At 36.3% G+C, this 24,323-nt stretch overlaps 2 protein-coding genes across 3 annotated transcripts; both read right to left on the bottom strand.

The window, feature by feature from the left end:
- Positions 1–387: 387 nt before the first annotated feature.
- On the bottom strand, positions 388–2,775 carry LOC104212741 (CST complex subunit TEN1). The gene is made up of 4 exons (XM_009762088.2): positions 2,688–2,775; positions 1,863–1,995; positions 1,046–1,196; positions 388–645 (listed from the first exon to the last, which is right to left on the bottom strand). The coding sequence occupies exons 2-4, from the start codon at positions 1,958–1,960 to the stop codon at positions 535–537; spliced, it is 360 nt and encodes a 119-aa protein (XP_009760390.1). The 5' UTR covers positions 1,961–1,995; positions 2,688–2,775; the 3' UTR covers positions 388–534.
- A 1,378-nt stretch (positions 2,776–4,153) lies between these two features.
- On the bottom strand, positions 4,154–23,499 carry LOC104212742 (phospholipase D zeta 1). 2 transcript variants are annotated; one of them, XM_009762089.2, is made up of 20 exons: positions 23,126–23,499; positions 22,235–22,336; positions 21,977–22,092; positions 21,732–21,873; positions 20,102–20,272; positions 18,872–19,045; positions 18,449–18,691; positions 18,241–18,357; positions 17,268–17,407; positions 17,016–17,165; positions 15,154–15,310; positions 14,553–15,074; positions 10,800–10,910; positions 8,952–9,098; positions 8,690–8,887; positions 7,079–7,180; positions 5,606–5,737; positions 5,459–5,524; positions 5,205–5,266; positions 4,154–5,117 (listed from the first exon to the last, which is right to left on the bottom strand). In XM_009762089.2, the coding sequence occupies exons 1-20, from the start codon at positions 23,375–23,377 to the stop codon at positions 4,868–4,870; spliced, it is 3,354 nt and encodes a 1,117-aa protein (XP_009760391.1). In that variant the 5' UTR covers positions 23,378–23,499; the 3' UTR covers positions 4,154–4,867. The 2 variants fall into 2 exon arrangements, with proteins under 2 accessions (XP_009760391.1, XP_009760392.1); XM_009762090.2 differs by lacking the exon at positions 23,126–23,499 and having other exon boundaries at positions 21,732–21,889; positions 22,235–22,334.
- Between the last annotated feature and the right edge of the window lie 824 nt (positions 23,500–24,323).

Below are 24,323 nucleotides of genomic sequence, written 5' to 3' on the forward strand. Positions count from 1 at the left end.
TGATTTTTTTTTTTAATTGAAAATTTGCAGTTGTTTAGAATATATTTTCACTAAATGGAGGAAAATAACTTTCCTTACTTTTCGGTGGAGATCATTTTCCTTCACAACATCTCAACTCCACCAGTTGATTGATACATAAAATAACTTTAATATCTCAACACTTAGACATTATTGTTAATTGTTTGTTTTAAAAAACTTCATCAAGTCATTATGCAGTTTGCTAACGATATGATCAACCTCTAAATATTGTTTTATTACAAAAATTAATTTTCAATCTGCAACCCAAACGGCAAACATTGACATTTTTCAAGAAAAATTTCATGTTATACCAAACACACGTTTGGGATATTAATACATCTATGCATAACTAATAAAAAGTCAGTGAAATAAAAACAAACATGAAATGAAGGAAAATAAAGGTGTAAGAGTTGTTCTCCACATTTTGTGTTTGTTTGCTATGTTTCCATAATAATATCTACATTCTGAAACCTTACTTTTGGAAAATTATCAATAATAAATCCTTCATTAAGGTGCCTAGCTATTCAACTGCCCAGCTTGAAAGTCTCTCAAAAGCTGCAGAGATTGACGATAGAGATTGAGATCCATTCCATCTACATTTCGTCCAACTCGTGCCTTTAGAATGGCCTGAAATCAGAAATCAGTGTGCTGAAATTCCGATATTACACATCATAAATAACATCCCTGGCCAGAGTATCGGATGCTCTTGTAACGTTTTAAAGGCAAAAGACAACAAATAATCAGCTTATACAAATAGACACTAAAACAGCAGTGGCATAGTGATCTAATTGTCATGTCTCATTCTATAATTTCAGTTAATGTGACCTTAAAGGCTTAACAGAACCAGTATTTTCTCAGTGCTTCACAAAGACAAGTCACCATTTACCTCACATTTTGTATTCTTTTTCCTGGGATAGGAAGCGAGTAATAACTAGATACTATTAGAATGGAGTAATATTAAGACTAAAGAGGGCATAAGAAACTAAAAGCAGCTAGTGGCCCGAAATGAATATTCAGGTTTTCATACCTCATGATCGGGTTCAAGATGCAGTTCTCCAATAAACTGGAAGATGGAACCAACGCGAAGATTGAGATTCAAGTGCCGTGTGTCAATTTCTAATGACGCATTCTTATCAACAATCACAGCAACAGCAGTCCCCACATTATACTCTTGTAGCCTAGAAGAAACATAAAGAATAGCATGGCTTGAGTATGAATTAGCTTCCTTATGTTAGAAAAGTAAGTTTCTGACTAACTCACAAAAACCGCACTATGATGCTTCACCTCCTTGGTATAAGTAAGAACAATTTTAGGGATAAGTGAAGCTGAGACAGGGTTAAATTACAGATTATTTCGCTGAGCTTGTTATTGACAAGCAGCACCCTTGATGGACGAACTAAAGGCGACCCTTTTGATCCCACAAGGACTTATGGAGCTTTTCACTGGACTACAGTAGAAAGGATACAACAAGTACACCTCAACACCAAGCAAGTTGCGGTCAGCTATATGAATCCTCACGGACTATATCACCCTAAGCTAGATAAAGCAGCAAATATTCAATTAACAGGAAAATAGAAGGTAAGATTCTCTCCAGACTGACTAAACCAATGGGGCTACATTGAGCAGAAGCTACTCAAAAGAGCTTCACTCATGTTTGACAAAATTGTCACTCACTCATAATGTTTAGGGGAGAATTATATATAATTTCAGCAAAAACATAGATTGGCAGATCAATTAAAGGCTATAGCAGGTAAAAATCGGAAATTTCAGGAAAGACAAGGCAGATAAATAAGTGCTAGAAATGAGATAAGTATCATCATTGATATCGAAGACTGATTACCCACTTTCCAGTAACGCGAAGAGAGACCCCGTGTTTAAAGTATGGCGAAGATGGAACCAGCTCTTCCAAAGAAACCAAAGCACCAGAAGCTACTGTCGCCATTCAAAGCAACCGGAAATACAAGCTCCTGTTCGTTCCTACAAATTGTATCATGTATGATCAACATATAATAAAGATTTCATCTTTCAACTACCCCATTAGAGGGAAAAAAATTATATATAACTCGTTTTCCTATAAGCACAGTTCTCCCTTTGTCGGAAAGTTATACTGCATAAACAAAAGGATAACATAAATATTTTCATACGTATAGCATATATGTTTGAAACCCCATAATACAGGTTCAAATTCCAAGTACGACATTTTTGAATTTTTTGAATCCCCTAATCAGAATTATTGGCTCCGTGACTGACACTGAGTAGGTATAATCAAATAACTCTAGGTAGTCAACTTTCAATAATATCATACTAAAATCATCATAAACTACTATTCTCATCTAAATCATAGTTGATTTACCATGACATAATAGCAAAACTAGTTAATGCCTCAATGTAACTCTAATAGCATATTTCAATTAAGTAATGTGAGTGAGGGCAAATTTTAAGTATCCAAAGCCATTATTTCTCATCCCAAATCGCTGTTTCAGCCATTATCAGCATAAGCAGGAGCTAATAGCAAAGAAATTAAAAATAAAATAAAAATACTCCAATTACAAGATGAAGAAAAATGGGAATCAATTTTGCAATTATATTTCACTTCCAAAAAGGCTGGAAAATGCAATCTTGACAACTATTCCAAAAGTAAAAAAGAGTCAGTATAGAAAACGGCTAACCTCACTGTGTGTGTGTGTGTTTTTCGACTGTAGAGATGTAAGAAGATGGTGGCTCCCTTCGGACTCCGGCATCAGGCAACCTTATGATACGTCTTTTGTTTCGTCTTCTACTTATAAAACGTGTATTTACAATTCTTCCCCAATAGTTATCTTCAGTGTTAAAGTCACCCATGAAGTTTATGCAGTATTCATTTCTTTAAACCATCTCTTAAAGCCCTATCAACGTGAAAACTGGATGCATAAAAAGGATTCACAATGTCATCCATTAAATTAGAGTTTTGTGATAGTCTATGTCGTGATTTAGTTAAGCTATTTCGAATAAAAATATTTCTTCATCCGAAAAAGAAAATTATCAATGTACGTATTAAAAATCATATAAGTAATTTCTAGTGTACAAATTCATTTATTTTCTAGTTTGAATTAAGCGTTAACTTTAATTCTTATATAATATAAATAAAATACAGAAACGTTTGACTATATTATAATTAACAATGTGGTGTCGCATAACTAGTCTGTACCTAAATGTTCAAAGTTTGAGAAGTGACTTGATGTTTATTCAATTAACAATTATTCAATCAATGTCAGTTATTTAAATCTTAACACCTATTTATTCATGTCTACTTCATACCCATACAATATATAATTTGCCTTTCGAAGAAATTGAGATTTCGAGTTCTCATGCTTGAGCACATTGGTAAAAAGTGTAATCATAATTAGGTTGTTTATTGCTGTTGTTAACAGCATAATAATGATTTAAACTATCAAATATTAGCATGTGCTATTTTCATTCAGCTGTGACGTTGAGCATATGGAAGTGCAACCTCTAAGGTAGCAATATCGCTACTTATCTCTTTAAGTAACTTGTACACCTGTACTAACTTTACGTCTCACTTTACAGCCTGGGATTATTAGGCTTGTTTACACGCTAAATGCACTTATAAATTGGTAATTATAGTGTGTATAATTAGACATTTAGTAATAGTAAGAAAGATTATGTAATTGTGGTGTTATATCAAAATCAATCAAGGCTCTATTCAAAACTACGATATGAATACCGCACAACCATGAGTCCATGACCCTTACAATTAAAAGAGCTAAGAATAGTAATAGTCATTTAATTCTTGACACGAATCGAGGGACTCACAAATAGAAATTGATCAGAGAAGAGTAATGCAGAGTCCGCATTATCACTCTACACTGCATGAATTAAGTTTATTTATACAATTAAAGAGCAAGAATAGTAATAATTTGTTATAAATAATTTGTACATTGGATGCTACATTGGATGCCCATGTTGTGAATAGCATAGTATTGGATGCTACATTGGATGCCTATGTTGTGAATAGCATAGTTTGTACATTGAATGCTCATGTTGTGAATAGCTTAAAGATTAAATCTCCTACTTTATGTCCATCATCTTTACTTTTTATGCCTATAAAAGGCTATGTAATTGCAATGGAAAGATATACCAAAGTAAAAGAAGAAAAGACTTCTTCCTTCTTTTTATTTATTCTTATTTACATTTTATTGCATTGCTTTTATTTTATAACATAATTCATTTAATTCTGGATCCGAATAATCGATTATACAACCTACAAGTGCTTCCCAAAACAAAACTGGGACTCATAAATAGAAATTGCTCAGAGAAGAGTAATGCAGAGTCTGCTTTATATCTGTACATTACATGAATATAAGTGAACAGAAGCCAGTTGCTGTAGTGTCCAATCACGATGCGCAGTGTGGAGAATATATCGAAGAAACTGTTCACAGAAGAGGCAATAGAGATCTTATCTATCCTTTTTTTTAAATGCCGGTCAAAACTGAAACAATTGGCTACTCCAGTGGAGAAAGGAGGGCGCTAGTAGCTCAAAGCACATGGCTATGAACCACGCATCACGGGTCCTATCCAACAGTCACATTGACATCTGAGCTTGTGCAGTGGGACCCTATCGGCCTAATGAACACAGTATCAATAATTCCATCCTTCTTTGCTAGATACATAGGCTTATCTTAGTATGTTTTGCACCTTCGCCAGAATTCACCAAATATCTTCTCAAGTGTATCCTGGCTTTTGTACAATGTTGCGATACAGAACACAGTACCATAATTTTCTGGAGGATGCATCGCCCATTGAAACACTTAATACTCATTCTCATTTTCATGGTCCGTCAGTTGAAGCTTCAATGAAAAACTTGAGCTGATGCATAGTACTCACTTTCATTAAATACAGGTCTTAAATCTTCTTTGCACATAAAATCCAAAGGGAAGGAAACAAGATGACCTTTCGCAGACTTTAATCTCTCCATGGGATCTATACCCTCGATATCTCCATCCTGATAAGAGTCTAGCTTGCTAGGAGCTATTCCTAAATCAATGGTCGTGTGACCAAGTTTTTCTTTCGAGAATGCCATGCATTGTCGGAGTGAAGCCCTGCTTGACATTAGAGGAATATGAGATCAAAAAGGAAAGGAAAAAGAGAGTAAATGGACTGAGAAAAATGATGGCAGCTAGCTATACCTGGAATGTATCAGATCGTTGGGTATGCAAGAAAAAACATCCTGGTATATCATTGTATTTGTCTGACAATAACACATTGCTCAAGTATCAGACAACGTTGACGTGTTAAAGCACAGATGTAACGTTTTCGAGCGTCAATAATTCGGTTTGAAAATAATAACTCCATTGATTTTAAAACTAGGTAATTGTTTTAATTGCAAACAAAGACTGTTTTTTCAATCATGAAACTCAAAGAAGCATTTTACCGCACATACCTTAGCGGTTGCAATCCAAATATCCTTGTACGTTGAGTCAATCACTGGGTCCTTAATTCGACCAACCTAGCAAGGGACAACAATTAATCAGCTGAAAATTCATATAGCCTAGAACAAAAAGCTTCAGACTGGCCAACAGTTTAGCACCTCAACTGTACGAAGACCAAGGTGCTCAGACCATAGAGAAAGGCGAAGAGTTAATGCAAATTTCCCCGCCTTCCTAGGCTTGCCTCCCATGAATGAATCAACGAACTCTTTGTCCTCGATAAGTACACCAATCTGCAATAAAATCACAATCCTTACTGATCATTAAAGAAGAGGTTGGGTAATAGCAATTAATACAATGAGTACAACATAACTTGTCACCAGATACAACTTCAGAGAGCTAAGGCGACTTATAAATAATGTAGAGGTGAGACCAATAAGACTGTCAACGAGTGGGTAGAAGAAACGAATACCTATGGCTGTCTTCCACATGTATGATGCACAATAGTGTCTTTAAGAAACGACTTGCTGACATAAATATAAAGTTGAGCTTCCTTCTGTCAGATTGCTCTTTTTTTTGGGGGGGAGGGGGGGGGTAGTGGTGGTTTCGGGTCAGCTTTCACGCAGCTCGGCTACTCCACCGAGTACTAGCTACCTCCCACCAGCACAAGTACAGGGCTCTATCCACCAAGGGTTTTGCAGATGGGAAAAATCACCTAGTATTTTGTCTCTGCTGGGATTTAAACCATGGTCTATAAGATTTGCACCAACTTCATTGACCACAAGGCCACACTCTTGGGTGCCCCTTCTATCGAATCGTTTTAAAAGGAAAATCAATCAATTTGTTACCATTAATTCGTAAGGACAATTACATGCGAGGTTCAAACATGATATTTTGAAAAATTAATTTGGTAGTGAAGTTTGAACCAAATTGGCGCAATAGCGCATAATGGTTACAGAGGTTTCATATAACCCACCCAACTGGTTTGAGATCAAGTTATAGCTGAATTGTTTGGTTGAGGCAGACTAAATTTTTATAAGTCATTTTAACATCAAAGCTCGATAACAAATAGCTATAACATCAAATCACATCCAACAATGTATATAATCAAAGTGAATGTCACAATAATTTCAACATCAACCCTGAATTCTCCCTCCCCCTCACCCCACCAAAAAGAAAAAAGAAACTGTGATATCAAACTTGGGACTTTGCAAATGTGTAATTGGAGAGAATGGAACAACATTAATTAGCCAATGAGCTCAACAACATGCCAGAGGGGATACTTGATTTTGTAGCTTGGTAGCCTCTTTTGGTGGATTAAGAGACATGTTTGGCCAGCATACTTCGAAGATTCTTTAGCAGATAAATGACAGTTTAAACGAAGATATAACAGCTCAAAGGAAACTTGAAAGATTAGGTAAAACTCAGACCGGGCATTAAGCAAACAAGAAAAGGAAAAAGTTTTCTTCAACCCATCACGAAAATATATAGAGCAGGGGTATGCACAGCATATGCAAATTAACCACATTATGCAGGCAGTTTCAGTTAGACACTATGCTTTTATCAACTATTGAAGGCTCCAATCATTTAAAAGGGTTTCTCTTCTTTTAGGATCAAAGACTGAGTAACAATACCTCAGAGTCTCTTGAACCAAGCAAGCTTCTGTCATTTATATTTCCAGATCCAATCAAGGCTGTATGGTCATCGACAATCATGATCTTGCTATGCACATATACCTGGAGAAACAGAGTGACATAAATTCACCATCAACTGGATATTCCCACATAAGCTAAATGAAAAAGGGGGAACAATTAATCACTTTATATTCCGACTGACAAAATCACTAATGATCTTAAGTTCAGATCTTTGGTTTTAACATCACATCAGCTCTTCTTAAAGGCCAAGGAAACAACTGCAAACATGATTATGCACAAGAACTACATAATAACAAGTAAATGTAGCTAAGGTTGAGTAGAGCAAGGCCTAGTGTGGAAGTATGGTGTGTTTGAGTTCTAACATTTTTGGAATGGAAATGCACTTTTTCCCAGGGTTCGTTGATCTTCTAATTGTGTTCATAGAGATTTGGATTAAAAATAATCATTTTGATGGAAGCTGAAAGATACAGTTTCAAAAGACAGTTTGCCTACTATCAAAAGTAAAATATAAAACACTGTTTGAGGTAAGTTTTATTTTTTTTAGAAAATAGAAGTGCTTAAAAAAATTACTTCACTAAAAGCAAAAACACACCAAAGTTGTGATACAAAACTTGAGTAATACTTTTCCTGGAAGCACCATTATGGAGATCACTTCACCCAAAGAAATCATGCTAAAAAGGGGGCCTAAAATGTAAAAACATGATGCTATTTCAGGCAAAAAGATTTCTCCTGAACTGATCTCAGATGTGTTCAGCAAAGAATATCGGCTTTTGGTGAAGTGTCCTCAATAAAGTAAACACCCTAAAGAAAAGGGTCTTGACAGAATAGCAATGGCTCTACCTACGCCAGTGTTCTAGTCTTAAAGACAAATTTTCTTGTTTAGCAGGTTGGAGGTACCCCTGCCAAAACCATTGTCTCAAGCAGGACTCTTGGATTCGCCATCTCAGCCCCCCCCCCTTCTTGGGTCCTTCCCTTCTCCATAACAAAGACAAATCTTTTTACTAATAGTAAAACTATATGTCTTGAAGACTGTCATTCTTGTTTTACCCACTGTACAAGGCCTATCAAAGCTAAATGCTTACTTAATCTTTTTTGTTGGACCAAGTTGTCCCCAGTAATTAGTATGGACACTTTTTGAACTTGTTAGCTCTCTTATCCTAGACTGACACTTTGTATAGAGGCTTACTACTATTTTTCGTGTATTGTCTCTTGTCCCGTGTAACTATGCTCCTTGTAACTCTGCATCTCCTTGATGCCTCTTTTAATGAAACACTTTACTCCACACAAAAAAAGGCCTAGCGAAGGAATATGCACATCGTACAAGCCTTAACCCTAGAACACTAAGCAGCAGTTCCGATGCCTAGACACATGAGAATAGAGGTGTAACTCATACACAACCACCCAGTTGTAAGATACGTTTTGACATTGCCGACATAAACTTCACAACCATAGAAGATAGAACTTACAAACCAGATGACATAACATCCTAAACTTCTAGTAAGATGTCCCGTGACTATCAGGACATGGAGAGGGAAGTGTTCACGATTCATGAAGTGTGTTGAGAAACTAGGAGGATTGATGGAAGGATACCTGGCTAGATGCAATAGGACCACCATCGAAGAGTCTTCCATAAGCTCTGAGACCATAAAATGATATATAGTCATGCATTCTAGATCCCATGAGGTCATTAAGATTATGCAGTATCGAATTAGATCCCCTGCATATTGTTCGATATTGCCAATGCATAATAGCTCTAACTGAAGCAGCACCACTATCATCCAGACCACCCTGTTGTAATTTAATCCTTAGTAGAAAAATATAAACATCCACAAGGAAAATGTAGGACTGTTACCTGGAATCCAGGAAGAAGCGGTATCACAACGATAACCCTGAAGGACTTCTTTTCGTTATAAGCTCGCATAATACGCCTGTACAGTGCTTCCAAAACACGATTTTTTATAATTTCATCCCCAGATAGACCAGAAATGAAAAATTGATTCTGAAACAAATTTATAATACAGTGTCAGATACACTGAATGGTTGCTCAAAATCAGTAAATCAAGAAAATATTGTAACTCTAAGGCAATTCATAGTTGGTCTAACAGCATATCTTATTCAAAATTCAGCATTACTACTATAGGAATATGATAGTTGAGTCATCTTCCACATACTCAAAGCATATTGTAACTCTCCAAGTTGAAGCATTAAGTACTCAATAGACCTTTAAAGCTGATTATAAGGCACTTCAACCATCGAATGTGTCCACAGTACCAGTTAACAGAATATAACGTGTTAAATCATACAGAAACGTTTTCCAATCCTACATATATGGCTTGCTAAACAATGCTATGTCCTAATATGTACTTCCCTTGCAATCACAATCCGAAATTGATTACGATGAAATCGGGCAAAGAACTGGAAAAAAACACTACAACTAGATCACATAAGGACATGGACGTAGTCACCAACTGATCCAGGAAAATTTTACTTAGATTAAGAGTCTAAAAGGCATAACAGGAGTCATGTCATAAAAATAGGGTTGTTCACAGTTACCCGTAAATGGAAATTTATCATTGAGAAGAAAGAAATAGAAAGCACAACTCTAAGGCAATTCATAGTTGGTCTAACAGCATATCTTATTCAAAATTCAGCATTACTACTATAGGAATATGATAGTTGAGTCATCTTCCACATACTCAAAGCATATTGTACCTCTCTAAGTTGAAGCATTAAGTACTCAATAGACCTTTAAAGCTGATTATAAGGCACTTCAACCATCGAATGTGTCCACAGTACCAGTTAACAGAATATAACGTGTTAAATCATACAGAAACGTTTTCCAATCCTACATATATGGCTTGCTAAACAATGCTATGTCCTAATATGTACTTCCCTTGCAAGCACAATCCGAAATTGATTACGATGAAATCGAGCAAAAAACTGGAAAAAAACACTACAACTAGATCACATAAGGACATGGACGTAGTCACCAACTGATCCAGGAAAATTTTACTTAGATTAAGAGTCTAAAAGGCATAACAGGAGTCATGTCATAAAAATATTAGCATGTGAACTCAAGACTGTATAGTCCCTAAGGTGGATAAATATTATCGAAACAATCATTAAAAAAATATAAGCTTTCAAGGTAAAATAACATGATTTGAACTTCCATCAGATTATTACAGATGTCAAACTTTAAAGTTTCTCAATGAACAGATCCCAGGCTTGACTGCAGCAAGATATCGGAGGAATATGAGAAACCATCAACTGACTATAGCCTCCACCCACAGGCAAAAAAAAAAACTTAGAACAAAAAAAAGCAAGCAGAGAGAGAAGTTTGGATTCATGCATAGAGCCAATAATATAATAAAGTTGCAATGCATTAACTATTAAATCAATACAACTTTGAGAAGATTTCCAGCAAAGACACCGCATTCATGCTTGCATAATATCAGAACAGAAACAACTTATGTTGTTGGCTAAAGGAAAAGAACGTTAGCAAAACCACTCCTGCTACTTTATAACTAAAGGCTAAGACAGTATCCTTCTTAAGAACAAGTTGGGAGGGAGAAGTGGTAGCAGTGCCAAACAACAATCTGCATGCAAGGAGTAGAGTATTCTAAGGAAAAAACAAACTGCACATCCTAATTCAGCCAATGGGCACCAGCTAATATGACGGTTTTATCAACGAGAACCATACCTCTATGTAAACAAAATGTTCAGCCTTTTCGATAAGGGAGCAGTAAGCATTGTGTATGCTTTCTTCAATTTGACTTGTTCCAGCTGACCATTGACTGACACTCCTTATAACCTGAAAGCAAATACCTTATTAACTGTATGACAAATCAAAGACCCCATCTAACATAAAACCATCACATGCAATTATAAAGGGATTCAAACCAACAACAACTGGATATTTGATATGCATTACTGAAGCGAACTACAATCCTTAAAAAAAACCATCTGCTATGGCTCAATTATATTTTTAACCACAAAGACTTGGAGAGATTACTTTTACAAAGAATAAAATATCACATCTAGAAGCGCATAAAGTGAACTTCCAGAAAATTTATTGTTTCAAGTAAAGATGTTACAAAAATTCAAGAAAAGATTACGGACAGAAGAAACTCAACTGTTACGGTATGTACATAGGCACGTTATTCTATATCAAGCAGTGCATAGTAGTCACGCATGACGGTATATGAGAACAGGCACCCATGAAAACTCTTTAACATGAGATGTTCCAATTTCATCTGCTTTTTAACAACCAGAAAAGAGAAAGATTCTCAACAAGGATGCAGCTAGGTATGCACATGGAGCTGCGGATAGAGATAGGTGACTCAAGCCTGTCACCACTCAGCTGGCATCGTCACATCTTTTGTCGCTTATTTACTTTTTCACTAACCTTTTTAGGTTATGATTCCACTTCACATTCTCATGACTGCACCATTTATTTGGTCAGAATGTCAGTCAATTGCTGTTCTGTTACTTGCATAAGAATTTGATTTTGTCTAACCTTCTAATTCTATGTGTAACCCTGTATGGTTGTATTCATACGGGAAAAGAAGAGAATAGATCTACCATCTCTACCGAATATCCTAATTTAAACCATGGAATGAAGCCTTTTCTCTAAAAGAATGTTCATTCATTCATTTCTAATGACAATTAACATTGACCAAAATCTTTTTTGTATCTATACAATTAGATATTATAAGAAGTTGGACCTGGTAAAGCGTCAAAATGAGGAAATACCTACTCCATCTCCATCAATAGTCGACCCCCAGCGTTTAATTGGCCAGTAATAGGTATTTTATGACATCAAAACTTCAACAATTCCATTACATCTTTTGCCTTTGATAACCGGCAACGAGCCAGTAAAGCACTAGACCAAAGCCCATGACGTGCGTCTAACCCATATCAGGCGTGTGTTCTTACCCACTAGACGAAATCCCCAGGGCCAACAGTTCCATTATATCTTTCTATAGGTCGATAAAACATAGGTTCCGGAGACAAAACTTAGGCTCCGCAGATGTGTTTCTACCACTCAAAAGTCTCTCCCAAGAAGAATCCACACTTGGGCTTTCCTACATTCTCAGTTGATATGAATCATTAGCAATTGAGTTACATAAGACACTTCAGATTGTGTACTTGGGAAAGCTGAAAGGTGTAAACCCACTGGACTAGAAACCCATTGTTTTCACTTGACAATGACAAGAATCCTCTCAATCTCTCTTGCAGAGGCGGACCCAGGATCTGAGCACGACGGAGGCACCATTATATACTAGTCACTAGCGATAAAATTCGGCTTTCAACTCTTTGAAAACTTAATACTCCATAATTATGATGATTTATCCTCCAAGTATAAACAAAAGGAAGTTCTAAAGAAAAAGAAAGCACCGAACAAAAAGAGATTTCTTCGCAAAATGGGTGTTATGGGAAGAGAAGGTATTTGATTAAGCATGTTTCCCACTATAAAATTTCTAGTCTATTACTAAATAAAAAAGGGTCAGTGATCAAAAGGACGTTCAAACTTTAAATTATCCAAAATTTACTCAAGAAATCAAGATTAATGGTATGTTAATAGTCAAAGAACTGAAGAAGAGTTTCAAACTCTTAGTTGCCTTGTCGAGTCGGAGACAAAGTGATTGTTGAAGAAGGTTGCGCAGAAGAATTTATATTTTTCTATTTGTGGAGTGATAAGTTACAATTTGAGGCTTTTAATTTTAAGGGAGGGATTCAAAAAAGAAAAATTAATGAAGTTGACTGTTATGTGTTAGCATTAAACTATACAACAACAACAACAACATCCCAGTGTAATCCCACAAGTGGGGTCTGGGGAGGATAATATGTACGCAGACCTTACCCCTACCCCGAGGGGCAGAGAGGCTGTTTCCAGGAGACCCTCGGCTCAAGAGAGCAACAAGAGACAATATATTAGTATTATCAATAGACTCATAATAAATAACATAAAATACATAACATAAAATAAAAAAATAACAACAATATAAGAAATATAGGAAATACGAAAAGGATGGAGAAAAGGATGTAAAGTATACTAATATCCAACAAATACAGCCCTGCATCAGTAGCTGATCAGTAGCATCCTAAGACTAACTCCTAAATGGCTAGTCTCACTCTAGTGCGTTGTAGTAAATTGCATTAAACTATAATTGAATTAGAAAAAGATAAATATAAAAAATAAAGCAATTTATTAAGTATAACTTAGAAAGGACTAGAATAGAACTAAAAATAGAAAGGAGAAGAAAACCCAAGAAAGAAAGGAGGAGGAAAGGTTGAAAATAGTTTCGAACCCGCGACAATCATCAGAGAACGGAACTTGAGCGCACAAGCCGACCACTTCCCCAGCCAGCCCTTTTATGATGGGGGGCACACGCAAAATATTTAAGGGTTCCATCCATACAGGGGCGGACCTACGTTGCGAGTTGAGGGGTCACTGAACCCCGTTAGCCTCGGCAAATACTCTGTTTATATAAGTTGTATATATGTGTACATATATGGATGGAACCCTTAAATATTTTGCGTGTCCCCCCAACCCCCCATATTTGTACAGATATATACAACTTATATATACAGAGTATTTGCTGAGGCTAACTGGGTCCGGTGACCCCTCAACTCGCAACGTAGGTTCGCCTCTGCTCACTTGTGTGTTTCCCGAAGCTAGAAAAAAGGAATAGAAAAGAAGGAAAGGTGTAAAAAAATTCCCTTTTAACTTGTTTGGTTTGAACAGATAATGAAGAAAGAAAATAAAGGGAAGACATCATTGTCCACTGGGACCAACAAATTTAAATTCATGAGAAAGAAAGGTGAAGTTTTTTCCTCTCTTTTCTTGTTTTCCATCCAAACGAAACAAAGAAAAGAAAATAACTTCCTTTTCTATCCTTTTAGTTTCCCTTCCTTTTTCCTTGTTCCTGAACAAAGAGTTAATAATAAAGCCTACCAACAGATGCACGCAATACTAGTAAGGACTCTAAAACACCATTTCCTCAGTTTAAACAGTTGAAAGCTAGCAGGCATGCCAGCATGAAATTCTTAAAGTCAACTAAAAATATATGGAGAATTTTCTAAAACAGAAAATTCATGAGATTCCTTTTTTTTTTTTAGAAAGGAAAATTCATGAGATTCCTCCTCCAGCATATTAAACAATCAATTTCCAAAACCAATTTTATTGGCAGTTTTAGAATTAGCTGGTTAAACAGCAGACATACAGATGGTCATTCAACAATAACTACACCTCAGTCTCAAACATGTTGGGCTTAGGATGTATATATCCTCATTGACCATGTTCCCCACTTAAATTAATTTCACGCCAACACATACAGATGGTTCATTACACCAGAAAATATAGCAAACACAAACAAAGAAGTAGAAGCTTGGAGAAACTGAAAAAATTGACATCCATAAGATATGTAGGCATGGGCGGATTATAACTCACCTGGCAACGACATGAAACACGAGGACCAACTTGCCCACTTTCTTCAAGGGAAACAACTTGATCGCCTCTCTCCTGTGTTTCCCACCAATCTTTGTCTGACTTCTTCATGCCAGGCTGCACCAAATTTGAAGATAGCTCCAGATTTTGGTCCAAATCATCCACAAATCCTTTCATTGGTAAATCTGGAACTAGAGGTTCTACTCGGGTCCTCCGGAAAGAGAAAGGGATTCTGCTAGACCTGCTCCTCTGATCATGAAAACCATTCCCTGTATGGAAGCCATTTATTTTTAGTTCTTCCTTAAAACTTTCACCCCCTTCAGCTTCTTGAGGCATAAGCAAAGGAATGTCTTGGGAAGATGACCCTGAAGAAAATGAATCATGTCTCTTGATTTTTTTATGAGGAAGAGCAACACCATTACTTCCATTTTCCATCTTGTCGCTCATTCCCATGTAATGAGGAATGACCATGTGGTGCTGAGGCATAAGCAGCGGAATTGCTTGCTCACGTGGAGCTTTGTTCCTCTGAGGAATTGCAGGAAAAGTCAATATGATAATACAATCACAACCAAGAAAGAAAAATATGCTTACAACAAATATGAACCTTCGCATAATTCCAGCGCTGAACAAAGTGTCGAGCAACATCACGGCACGGCGGTCCCCAGAGGGCGCAATGGACATCATGCCATGGCATGCGTGGATATTTATTCCGATCCAATTCATCCTTCATGGTATCTTCCCAGGAATTTGGTTCAGATTCCCTGAATGTTGTATTACATGAGCAACTAGTGTTCAAGCAGAAGTAATTTCTTAGAGCAGGACTACAAAGATGATCAATTTTCACATTGGTTCTCAAAGGAAAAGGTGTGAAGAATGAATAAGAGGAACTCATGTACTAGCTTTTTGAAATGGGAAAAGCATTCATCTAAAAGAACCAATCAACCGCATGGCTTTCATCACCTATCATAGAGCAGTATAACTTGGGCCGGAAATGAATTAAGCAAACTTATGCCCAGTATATCCTTGGTAGTAACTTCCCATTTATTTGTTTCGAGTGACTGAAGTTCTTATTTCAAATGCAGCTTCAAGCCTTTAAATAGAAGCTGTTAGAATATGAAGTGTTAGTGTCTTAAAATGTTAGAAAGTAGAGGTTAGTGTTAAGTTAGTCCCTCAATTAATATAACATGTGAACGTATCTCATACCTACTTGTAGGTGTATCTTGTATTCCAATCATGTTCTTTTTATTGTCCTCTTATTTTTGTCAAATGGTATTGCAACCTCCATGATCATATAGCTTTAAGTAACTTCAGCCGATTGGCAAGCGGCCTTATGTCACTTACCCGGCCAATATTCTCTCTCCTTTTATAGTTTTACTACTCTTGCCTCTTTCTTAACCTTTCTCACGGCATAATGCCTCTTCTAAGAGACCAGTCCAATGGATGCTGTGCATAAGATCATTGTTCCTACCAACTTTTCAAGAGAATTTCGGGTGATCAAAACTTTTTTTTTCAGGCATTAAAGGACAAAATTAACGCAATCTTCCGATGAGTTTATTCTTCTTTCTTCTTGTTGAGTTCTTCAAAGTAAGAAGACACAAGATGGTTTCCTTTCCCCAACTTAAGTTTATAGAGAGTGGTGTCAGAATATCAGGAAATTGGTGTGTTAGAGCTAGTGCCGAATCACTCCTCATTGAATAAATATAAGATGTGAAATCTATCTCACATTTATTTAGAGTTTCGTCTTGCATTCTTTTTTCATCAAGTTAGCTATTTATTCTCTTCCCTTCCCTCCTGTTATTTTCTCCCATAACGATCTCTTTCTATTGTTGATAACACAGCTTTAAAAGTCACACCTCAGTTCTCTAGTCTAAAGCAAAAAAAAAAAATATATATATATATATATAGCAGACTGACGGGTTATCTGCGCGGAGGGAGTACCAAATGGATTATATTGTACTGCTGTCAGTAGTACAGAGTATTTCACCATTTTCCCTAAGCTGATACTTGAGCTACAAGTATGTTAGAATTTCTATACAATAATCTCTTAATTATGTGCACCTGAAAATAAACAAATATTCTAGAGAAAGTTTACCATTTTAATACTCCCTCTGTTTCAATTTATGTGAACCTATTTGACTGAGCACGGAGTTTAAGAAAAGAGAAAAGACTTTTGAACTTGTGGTGTAAAATGAGGCACATATATTTTGTGTGACGATAAATCATTGCATAAAGGTAAATTGTTTCCAAATAAGGAAAGGGGTCATTCTTTTTGGCACGGACTAAAAAGGAAATAGGTTCACATAAATTAAAACGGATGGAGTATACTTTTCCTTAAAAACTAAAATGTGATTTAGACATTGCTCGGAGTTCCGCATTTGACTATCTATGACATTTCAAAGAAGAGAATGACTAGTTCCAAATAATACGCAAAAATGCACTTCTTGACAAGTTAGTGCGGAAGAACACCTTGGATTGTAATAGTCTTTTCCAGGCCATATAAGAGGTGGACAATCACCCACTTTGTGTTCAGATGAATCATAACGGCCAAAGCACAGGTCCAGTCCTCCGATAAAGCAAATCTGATTGTCAACAATGACAATTTTTTCATGATGGGACCTATATGTACCATACATAACCATTAGCTGTAAATAAAGATTAGCCAAAATTGTCAATAAGAATAACAAAAACAAGGCAATAAGTACGTTTGGAAACACATACCATAGATACACACCACTTGAAAAATGATCCGGATAACGAAGCACCCTGACATTCTCATGGATGCCTAACAGCTTTCTCTTGCTATACACACTGTTGATTTTTAAAGCAATAGCAACCTCTTTGTATAGAAGGATGTAAATCTGCATCAGTAAATGAAGTAAAGCGTTTTAGACTTCTATAATATGAAGAAAGAACGACATCACATGGAAACAGACAAGAAATTAAGAAGTAACACCGAACTTTGCGAAAATACAGACCTCAATCAAGTGATAAGCAACGACTACCACAAAAGATTTTACAAAATACTTGTGCTTAGAAATTCGAGCTGATGCAGGTTTGACAGGCTATTTACCTAAACCTATGGAACTTGGAAATGAAGCAACTGTTCTCCAACTCCCCTCCCCCCCCCCCAACCCAGCCCACCCCCAAAAAAAAGGGGTGACAGAGACAAGAAAAGAAAGACCACAACACTATCAGAACCAGAGATCCTAACACAACATGATACTTTGAATAGAAAATATCAAAAAAGAATGGGAGCATCAAACAAGTAACTACACATATATAAATCACTGAAAAATCTAAAATCTGTGTGTGCGTTGGGGGGGGGGGGAGGGGGGAATCTGTTAGCAAAAGAACTGGTACATCATGAGGTACCAGCCATACATAAATCATTCCAAAAGTTGAATTCTGGCAGAACTGATACATTAGCAGAATGAGATGCTAATTATAATTAGTACATTCACATGGACACATCAATATTTTTATAACCGAAAAGAAAACTTTGATTTGCAAGTTAAAATATTTCTCACACTAGAGTGGTAGAACCTTTCTCATTAAAAGCACATCACCTTTATTATAGATTAAGAAAGTGTCAAAAGAGCAAAACCAAAGATAATAAATCCTCCCCATTTTCATATTACATACTAATAAATCAGAACCTAATGAATCATTTATGCAAGCTTTCATCACCAACCTGAACTCCTTGTTTTGCTTTGGCTTCCAGTAAAGCATCAAGCCGGGAGGGTGCATTAGGGTGAAAGGGACGTCGCATATAAAGTTCTGGGCACAGCCACCAGCCACACATAAAGATCTGTCAAAACAAGGAATCACCCAAATCCTTTCTTACTTTGAACATTTAGATAAAAGTGACCCCTGTAACAAATTCAGACATAAACGCAGACCTCTGACTTTGCTTCTTCAATAGCCAACGCTATGGCTTCAAAAGCTGATTCACCATCAACAAACCACTGAGCCTGACTGCCATCATCTGTCAAACCCCTAGGAGGAGCATAAGAACCAAAACGGTGCGGATGACACCAACCCTCAGGTGGCCTAAGCCCTGCATCGTTAATTGCTACTACCCAGTCTTTCACCTTTGCATTGCTCTTAGTCCTCAATTTGATACACCTTGTACCACAAGACACCTGAGAAAAACTTATGCTGTAATACACAAGGTGGCATCCCAAGCATCTTTAACTAGTAGAAGTTACTAAATACAAGATCTCAATGCCTCTAGAAGATTTGGCTGAATTGCCACCCTAATGAATTTAGAGTAGTATTCTTTTTCAAAAAAAAAAAAAACCATAGTTTCAGAAGCTGCTTACCCTAAAATAGTGGCGTAAAGGGTTTCCATCCTTTATTTCTTTTGCTAAAGAAACACGACCCTCTCCATTTCCGTCGGATGCTGGTAATACATCAAAAACTATTATATCTAACGGCTCGGGGTCAGATGGATCTTTGAGGAAAGCCAGGAATCCAGGTTTTAATACAGCCCACACCTGAAAAGAATCAAACAGGATATTTCCATCAAAGTTGAGACAATTTACTCCATGCCCTAGAGGACCTGAAAACATTACTAGAGGATAAGAATAAGGCGCAAATCCTAAGCCATACATAGAACTTGCCCGGATTCAAATATGACACAATGTCATATGCCATTTCGAAGCTCTACAAGCTCAATTGTAAAATCTTGGGAAAGAAAGATCCAGAAAAACACCCTCCACTAAAAGTAGAAATGCATACATAAAGCGTCACCAGCATAAGAAGAGAATAATTCAGATCAAACAAACAAGCAAAATACACGAGGCTGAAAGAGAGAGTATCGAAATGCACTAGTCTTTTTCCAGCTAATGGAAATTGCCCAAAACTAGATGTCAAAATCAATTACCTCAGCCCATCAACCAGTCCCTTGCACCATGCCCAGAGTTCAAAGATAACATGAGAGGGGCACAAACCAAAAGAATCGTGTCAATAATGACAGAACAAGAACTTCATTTATAGAGTAAACAAATATACTCTACTTGAAAACCTCAGGCCTAAAGAAGGCAGCTTATTTCAGTGTTGTTTCAAAACCAAGCACAAAATCAAACTAGAGATTTCCTAAAAATTCCTCTTACAATTTTCAAGAAAGTTGCCTCATCAATGATTTTGCAAATCGTGAGTCTCAGAACCATTACTCTAGAGAAAGTGAAGGCTACTATTGCGGAATCATCTCTATTTTAGTCACTAACGCTAACTGATATACGAATCAGTAGACAGCTCCAAAGAAATTTGAAGCTTTCATGCTCCACCACAAAATAGTGCTTCAGACACCCCTGTGATAAAATAAAGTAAAATCTAGAAAATATTTCTTATTAAAAAAAAATATAATATATGTGTGTGTGTGTATATATATATATGGAAATGTGTGAAGAACTCTCGATTTTCACTATAGATTATAGTGCCTTCTAAGTTCTTTTTGCAAGTAGGAGATTAACCGACAAATTGACAGCTCTGAGGCTGAATAGATACGTGTAACCATCTTGCAACCAGTATGAACCAAAAAGTAAGGCTACCTTCTGCCAGTTGTCTTTACAGCAGCCGAACCACTGACATGAACAACATTTCCGACTATCATCGTGTCTTTGAATTTTTGGTAAGTGCTTCACCATAATATAGTCTTCTTTCAGCTTAGGACCATACTCTGGAGAAAAGGATAATTTAGAAACTTCCAGAAACCTGCACACCTGCAATTTAACTCCAGTGAAATAAGGTATTGTCAAGTGTCTATACATGTAACTTTTTTCTATCACATTTGACATCTATATAATTTGGGAAAGAGTGTGTGTAGCATAACACATTGACTAAAAATACAGCTGCTGAGGCATCTTCAAGTACAAAACAAAGGTGAATTAACAAGTATATGTTAGAATATATTTCAACATACAGGAAGAGATATAATGTTGAAATCCTGCAAGATGGTCAAAAGAGATGAGAATCTAGAAAATTAAGGCTATGACTCTTGATGTTGACACTGCCAAGAAATGTTATTTCAATTAGAATTATCCACAATTCCCTATTGCGACTGCCGGCTAATAGCACGAAAAGACATATGTCATATATCACAAAGATGGCAAAGAGCATTTGGTTGATGTGACTTCTGATACTGCAATAATGACCAAGGAATTTGGTTATGACCCAACTGAATCCTCTAAAATCATTTTTAGTCATCTTTATTTCTTTCTTTTTTTCCATTGCGCTTAGATAAGAGGTGATTGATTCATTTCTGTGGAGGGCATTCATCTGTTTATTGCATAGAGAAGGCAAAAAAATTTTGGGAGGGTGGCGGTGAGGGGGAGGAAAATAAGTGCATAGAGAGAATATAAGTGTTAAACTACCAGTTCAAAGATCCTAAGTTTGGACTTTCCTTTTTAGTTATTACCCTTAGAAGAGTGAAAACATTCTCTCTAGAAGTGAAACTTCCAGATTGAATATCACCACTAACCTTATCAGGTAGCTAGAACATTGGGAGCTTGAAAATAAGATTCGTAATCTTTTACACGCATACATGGCACTTCTTGATGGAGGAGCACACACAGAACCTCAACTAAAATATGTTACTCTTATTTACTATAAATATACATGATGAACAACTTTTTCTGGTATTGTCCGACGCGAATGAGAATGTCGTTCCTATGGTCTTGAGGATTTGTGCCGCTTTACAGGAACCATCTAAATTCCATACGGACTATACAAGAAGGCCTGGAGTAACAAGGTTCTGTTAGACATTGGTTAGATGGTAATGTCAGTGAGGTTCTTTCTCATGCATTTTCACAAATAAAGGAAGCAAGTCCTTTAAATACATCTTGAAGTTTATTTCATGGAAATCAATTATGTAAACAGCAAAACATCCTGTAAGCAGGGCAATACACTTACCACCTTGAAACCTTAGAAATAAAAGAGTCTACTCAGGGCAAGACATCTTGGGAAGTAGAGGAAGGCCCAGCAAGATTAGACATCACGGAACTAGGCACTAAGGCTAAATGTCATTAACGGGGACCTCAGTAGCCGAGGCCAAGTAAAAGATAGTACTAAGAAACATCCGGTGTCCTCTACTTATGATTAAGGCGAAAAAACAGATTTGAGGATTCTTCAAGTAAAAACAACAAAGCAAAGGAAAGCAAGAGAAAAACCACTTAAGGATACCTCCTGGGAATTGACAATATCTATGTTTCCAAGAAAGTGATTCAAATAACCCTGCATAGCAGTTTTTGCTCGATCTGACATCGAGTGTTGCCTTCCCAGGGTTGGCCGAATAATTGGCAAAGCAGCACTTGATGGAACATCTCTGAACAAAAAACCACCTGTAAGAACGATAACTATTATAACAGGAACTGATGTATTTAATGCTCCCCTTTTATCATGAGAAGTGGTTTTAGATGAAAAATCACCTGTATTTGAAACTTTCCTCAGCACGTAGAGGACTAGCCTCATCATCAGGTTCATCCTCATCTTGAATTACAGTTGTATGATCTCCTATCCCCAAGTTTTGGAGCCATTCTTTGACCTTTAAAAGAATGTGCCAGTCAGAATGTCATGAAAAGTCCACCATAGCAACAGCCCTCAAATCAGAACTGCACTGCTATCAGATCTACAAGCTACTATATAATGTGGAACCAATAATATTTCACTGAAAAAGCAAAATATACCTGCTCTTGCTTCTCATGAATCTCCTCAATGAATGCACGCTTCTTTAATGCAAAATGTAAATAAAATACATGTGACGCTTTCTTCACCAATTGCCACTTGAACTACAGGAAATTAAAAAAAGACATAACACTATTAGACGAAATGCCTCAACTGAAAGAGATGGAGGACAAATATTTCGGGGAATAAGGTCTCTCCGGAAGGATATCAAGGTCATTACAAAACAACTACTAAGTAAGAAAATGCTCTTTGAGCTCCAAATAACAAATGTTCTTAACAACCTTCTACTCTTCAATGTTAGACTTAGTGAGCTACTCCTTTCATGTCATTTATCACTCAGAATACATAATGTAAGGGAAATCAGATGCCAAAATTATTTAGCTCCAACAATTTCTAGTAGCAAATACAAACCCTTTTCACTGAGAACAACAACAAGGCCTCAAACACAAACGAGTTGGAGTCAGCTATCTATATCCATTCTATGTTAACTCATAATACACTTTGGTGTACAAAAAGGCCCTTCTGACATCAAAGATACATCTTTTAGTTTAATCAAGACTAAAATTGATGTTTGACAACCTAAATTAACACAGAAACGACCTTCCCAAATGATCACCTAACAAAAACTCAACGATTCAAATATCCTAAATTCTTTTCAGCTTCTTTCTTTGGCAAAAAAATCACATTTAATGTTATCGTCAAATTATAAGGTAATGTTATCGCCCAATTATACTTCCAAAAAATGCTACTTATCCAAAAATAAACAGATTTCGGAATTGACTGCCTACAATTATTATCTAACAAATCTGAGGGAATTTTAACAAAATCGCGAATCAAAAAGATTTGAAATTAAGCTATGGCGAAATTAAATCGAGGGAAGAATAGCTTAGTGCCTGTTTGTAATGGACTTCAATGGTATAAGTGAGAAGCATGGGGCTGATGTCGCCGGCGTCAGGACGAGAGACCTGAATGATCGTAGCCGAAGGCAATTCATCGAAAATTCGAGTTGATTCATGGCTACTATCCTGATGAAACGAGTAAAACGACGATAATGTTGATGGCTCCGGCTCCGATTGCATCTGCACGTACCGCGGTCCTCCTCCTCCTCCGCCGTCGCCCATCACCAACTGTTCCGTCGACGCCATTGATAAATATCGCAATATATATGTATGATTGGGGATCTAGAGAGAGAATTGGAGAAGAAAGGACAGTTGTGGAATTCTAGAAAGAGAGAAGATGGAAGGTGAGAAACGGCATTGGTTTTTTATTCATTCAAAGAAGTTGAAGAAAAGCAACACAACAATGGGTCAATTTTTCTTTGTTTTTTTATTTATTTTTTTCTTTTTGACTTTGGATAGTCCGAATTATTTCCGGTTTGAGGAATTTATTTATTGGTTAAATCAAGAAAGATTGATGATTAATCATCAACAACAATTAATTAGTTAATTAAGGTGCCAACTATTACGTACTGCCAAGTGCAAAGACAGCTTGGTTGTGTACTCATTTCGTCTCAAATTATCTTTAGTATTTCTCTTTTACGCGCCACTTAAGATAATATTAAATAGAAAAGATTTTTAACTATTTTATCCTTATTTATTTCTTAAGATATAATTTCTTTTCATTTAATATTTACTCATAATTAAGGTATTTGTAATCTTTAAAAATAATTAATATTAAGGATAGAATAAAAAAAATTAATGATAGAATAAAAAAAATTAATTTACTCTTGATCCTCTAAAATGACATATAATTTTAGACAACTTTTTTTAAAAATCAAATAATTTGAGACGGGCTGAGGGAGTATAAAGCTTAGCTCCCCTAAATATAAAGTTGTTTAAAGTAAATAATCGTCTCTCCTGAAAGTGACAAAAATTGTAATTGGGTCCACTGTTTCACAAAGCTCGAATGCCAATAATTTTGTATCACATTGCAAGAAACCTTATTTCTTGTGAGAATTCATTATTCAGGAACTTAAAAACTAACGAAAAAAAGTAATGTGTAAGCTTTTAAAATTTTAAATAAATTCTGGAATGAGAATGAAGACAAATTAAATTTCAATGAGGAAAAGACAACTTCATGTCTCACGTTTCA

The sequence above is a fragment of the Nicotiana sylvestris genome, chromosome 1 (genome assembly GCF_000393655.2).
Source record: "Nicotiana sylvestris chromosome 1, ASM39365v2, whole genome shotgun sequence".
Lineage (NCBI taxonomy): Eukaryota > Viridiplantae > Streptophyta > Magnoliopsida > Solanales > Solanaceae > Nicotiana > Nicotiana sylvestris.

Excerpts from the sequence above, each read along its gene's own strand:
- LOC104212741 (XM_009762088.2), bottom strand. The coding sequence starts at position 1,960 with ATGGCGACAGTAGCTTCTGGTGCTTTGGTTTCTTTGGAAGAGCTGGTT. Across the intron at positions 1,197-1,862 it reads TCTCTTCGCGTTACTGGAAA|GCTACAAGAGTATAATGTGG; the intron begins GTGGGTAATCAG and ends TGTTTCTTCTAG. Across the intron at positions 646-1,045 it reads ATCTTGAACCCGATCATGAG|GCCATTCTAAAGGCACGAGT; the intron begins GTATGAAAACCT and ends TTCTGATTTCAG.
- LOC104212742 (XM_009762089.2), bottom strand. The coding sequence starts at position 23,377 with ATGGCGTCGACGGAACAGTTGGTGATGGGCGACGGCGGAGGAGGAGGA. Across the intron at positions 22,337-23,125 it reads TTGAAGTCCATTACAAACAG|TTCAAGTGGCAATTGGTGAA; the intron begins GCACTAAGCTAT and ends AATTTCCTGTAG. Across the intron at positions 21,874-21,976 it reads GAGGAAAGTTTCAAATACAG|AGATGTTCCATCAAGTGCTG; the intron begins GTGATTTTTCAT and ends TTTTTTGTTCAG.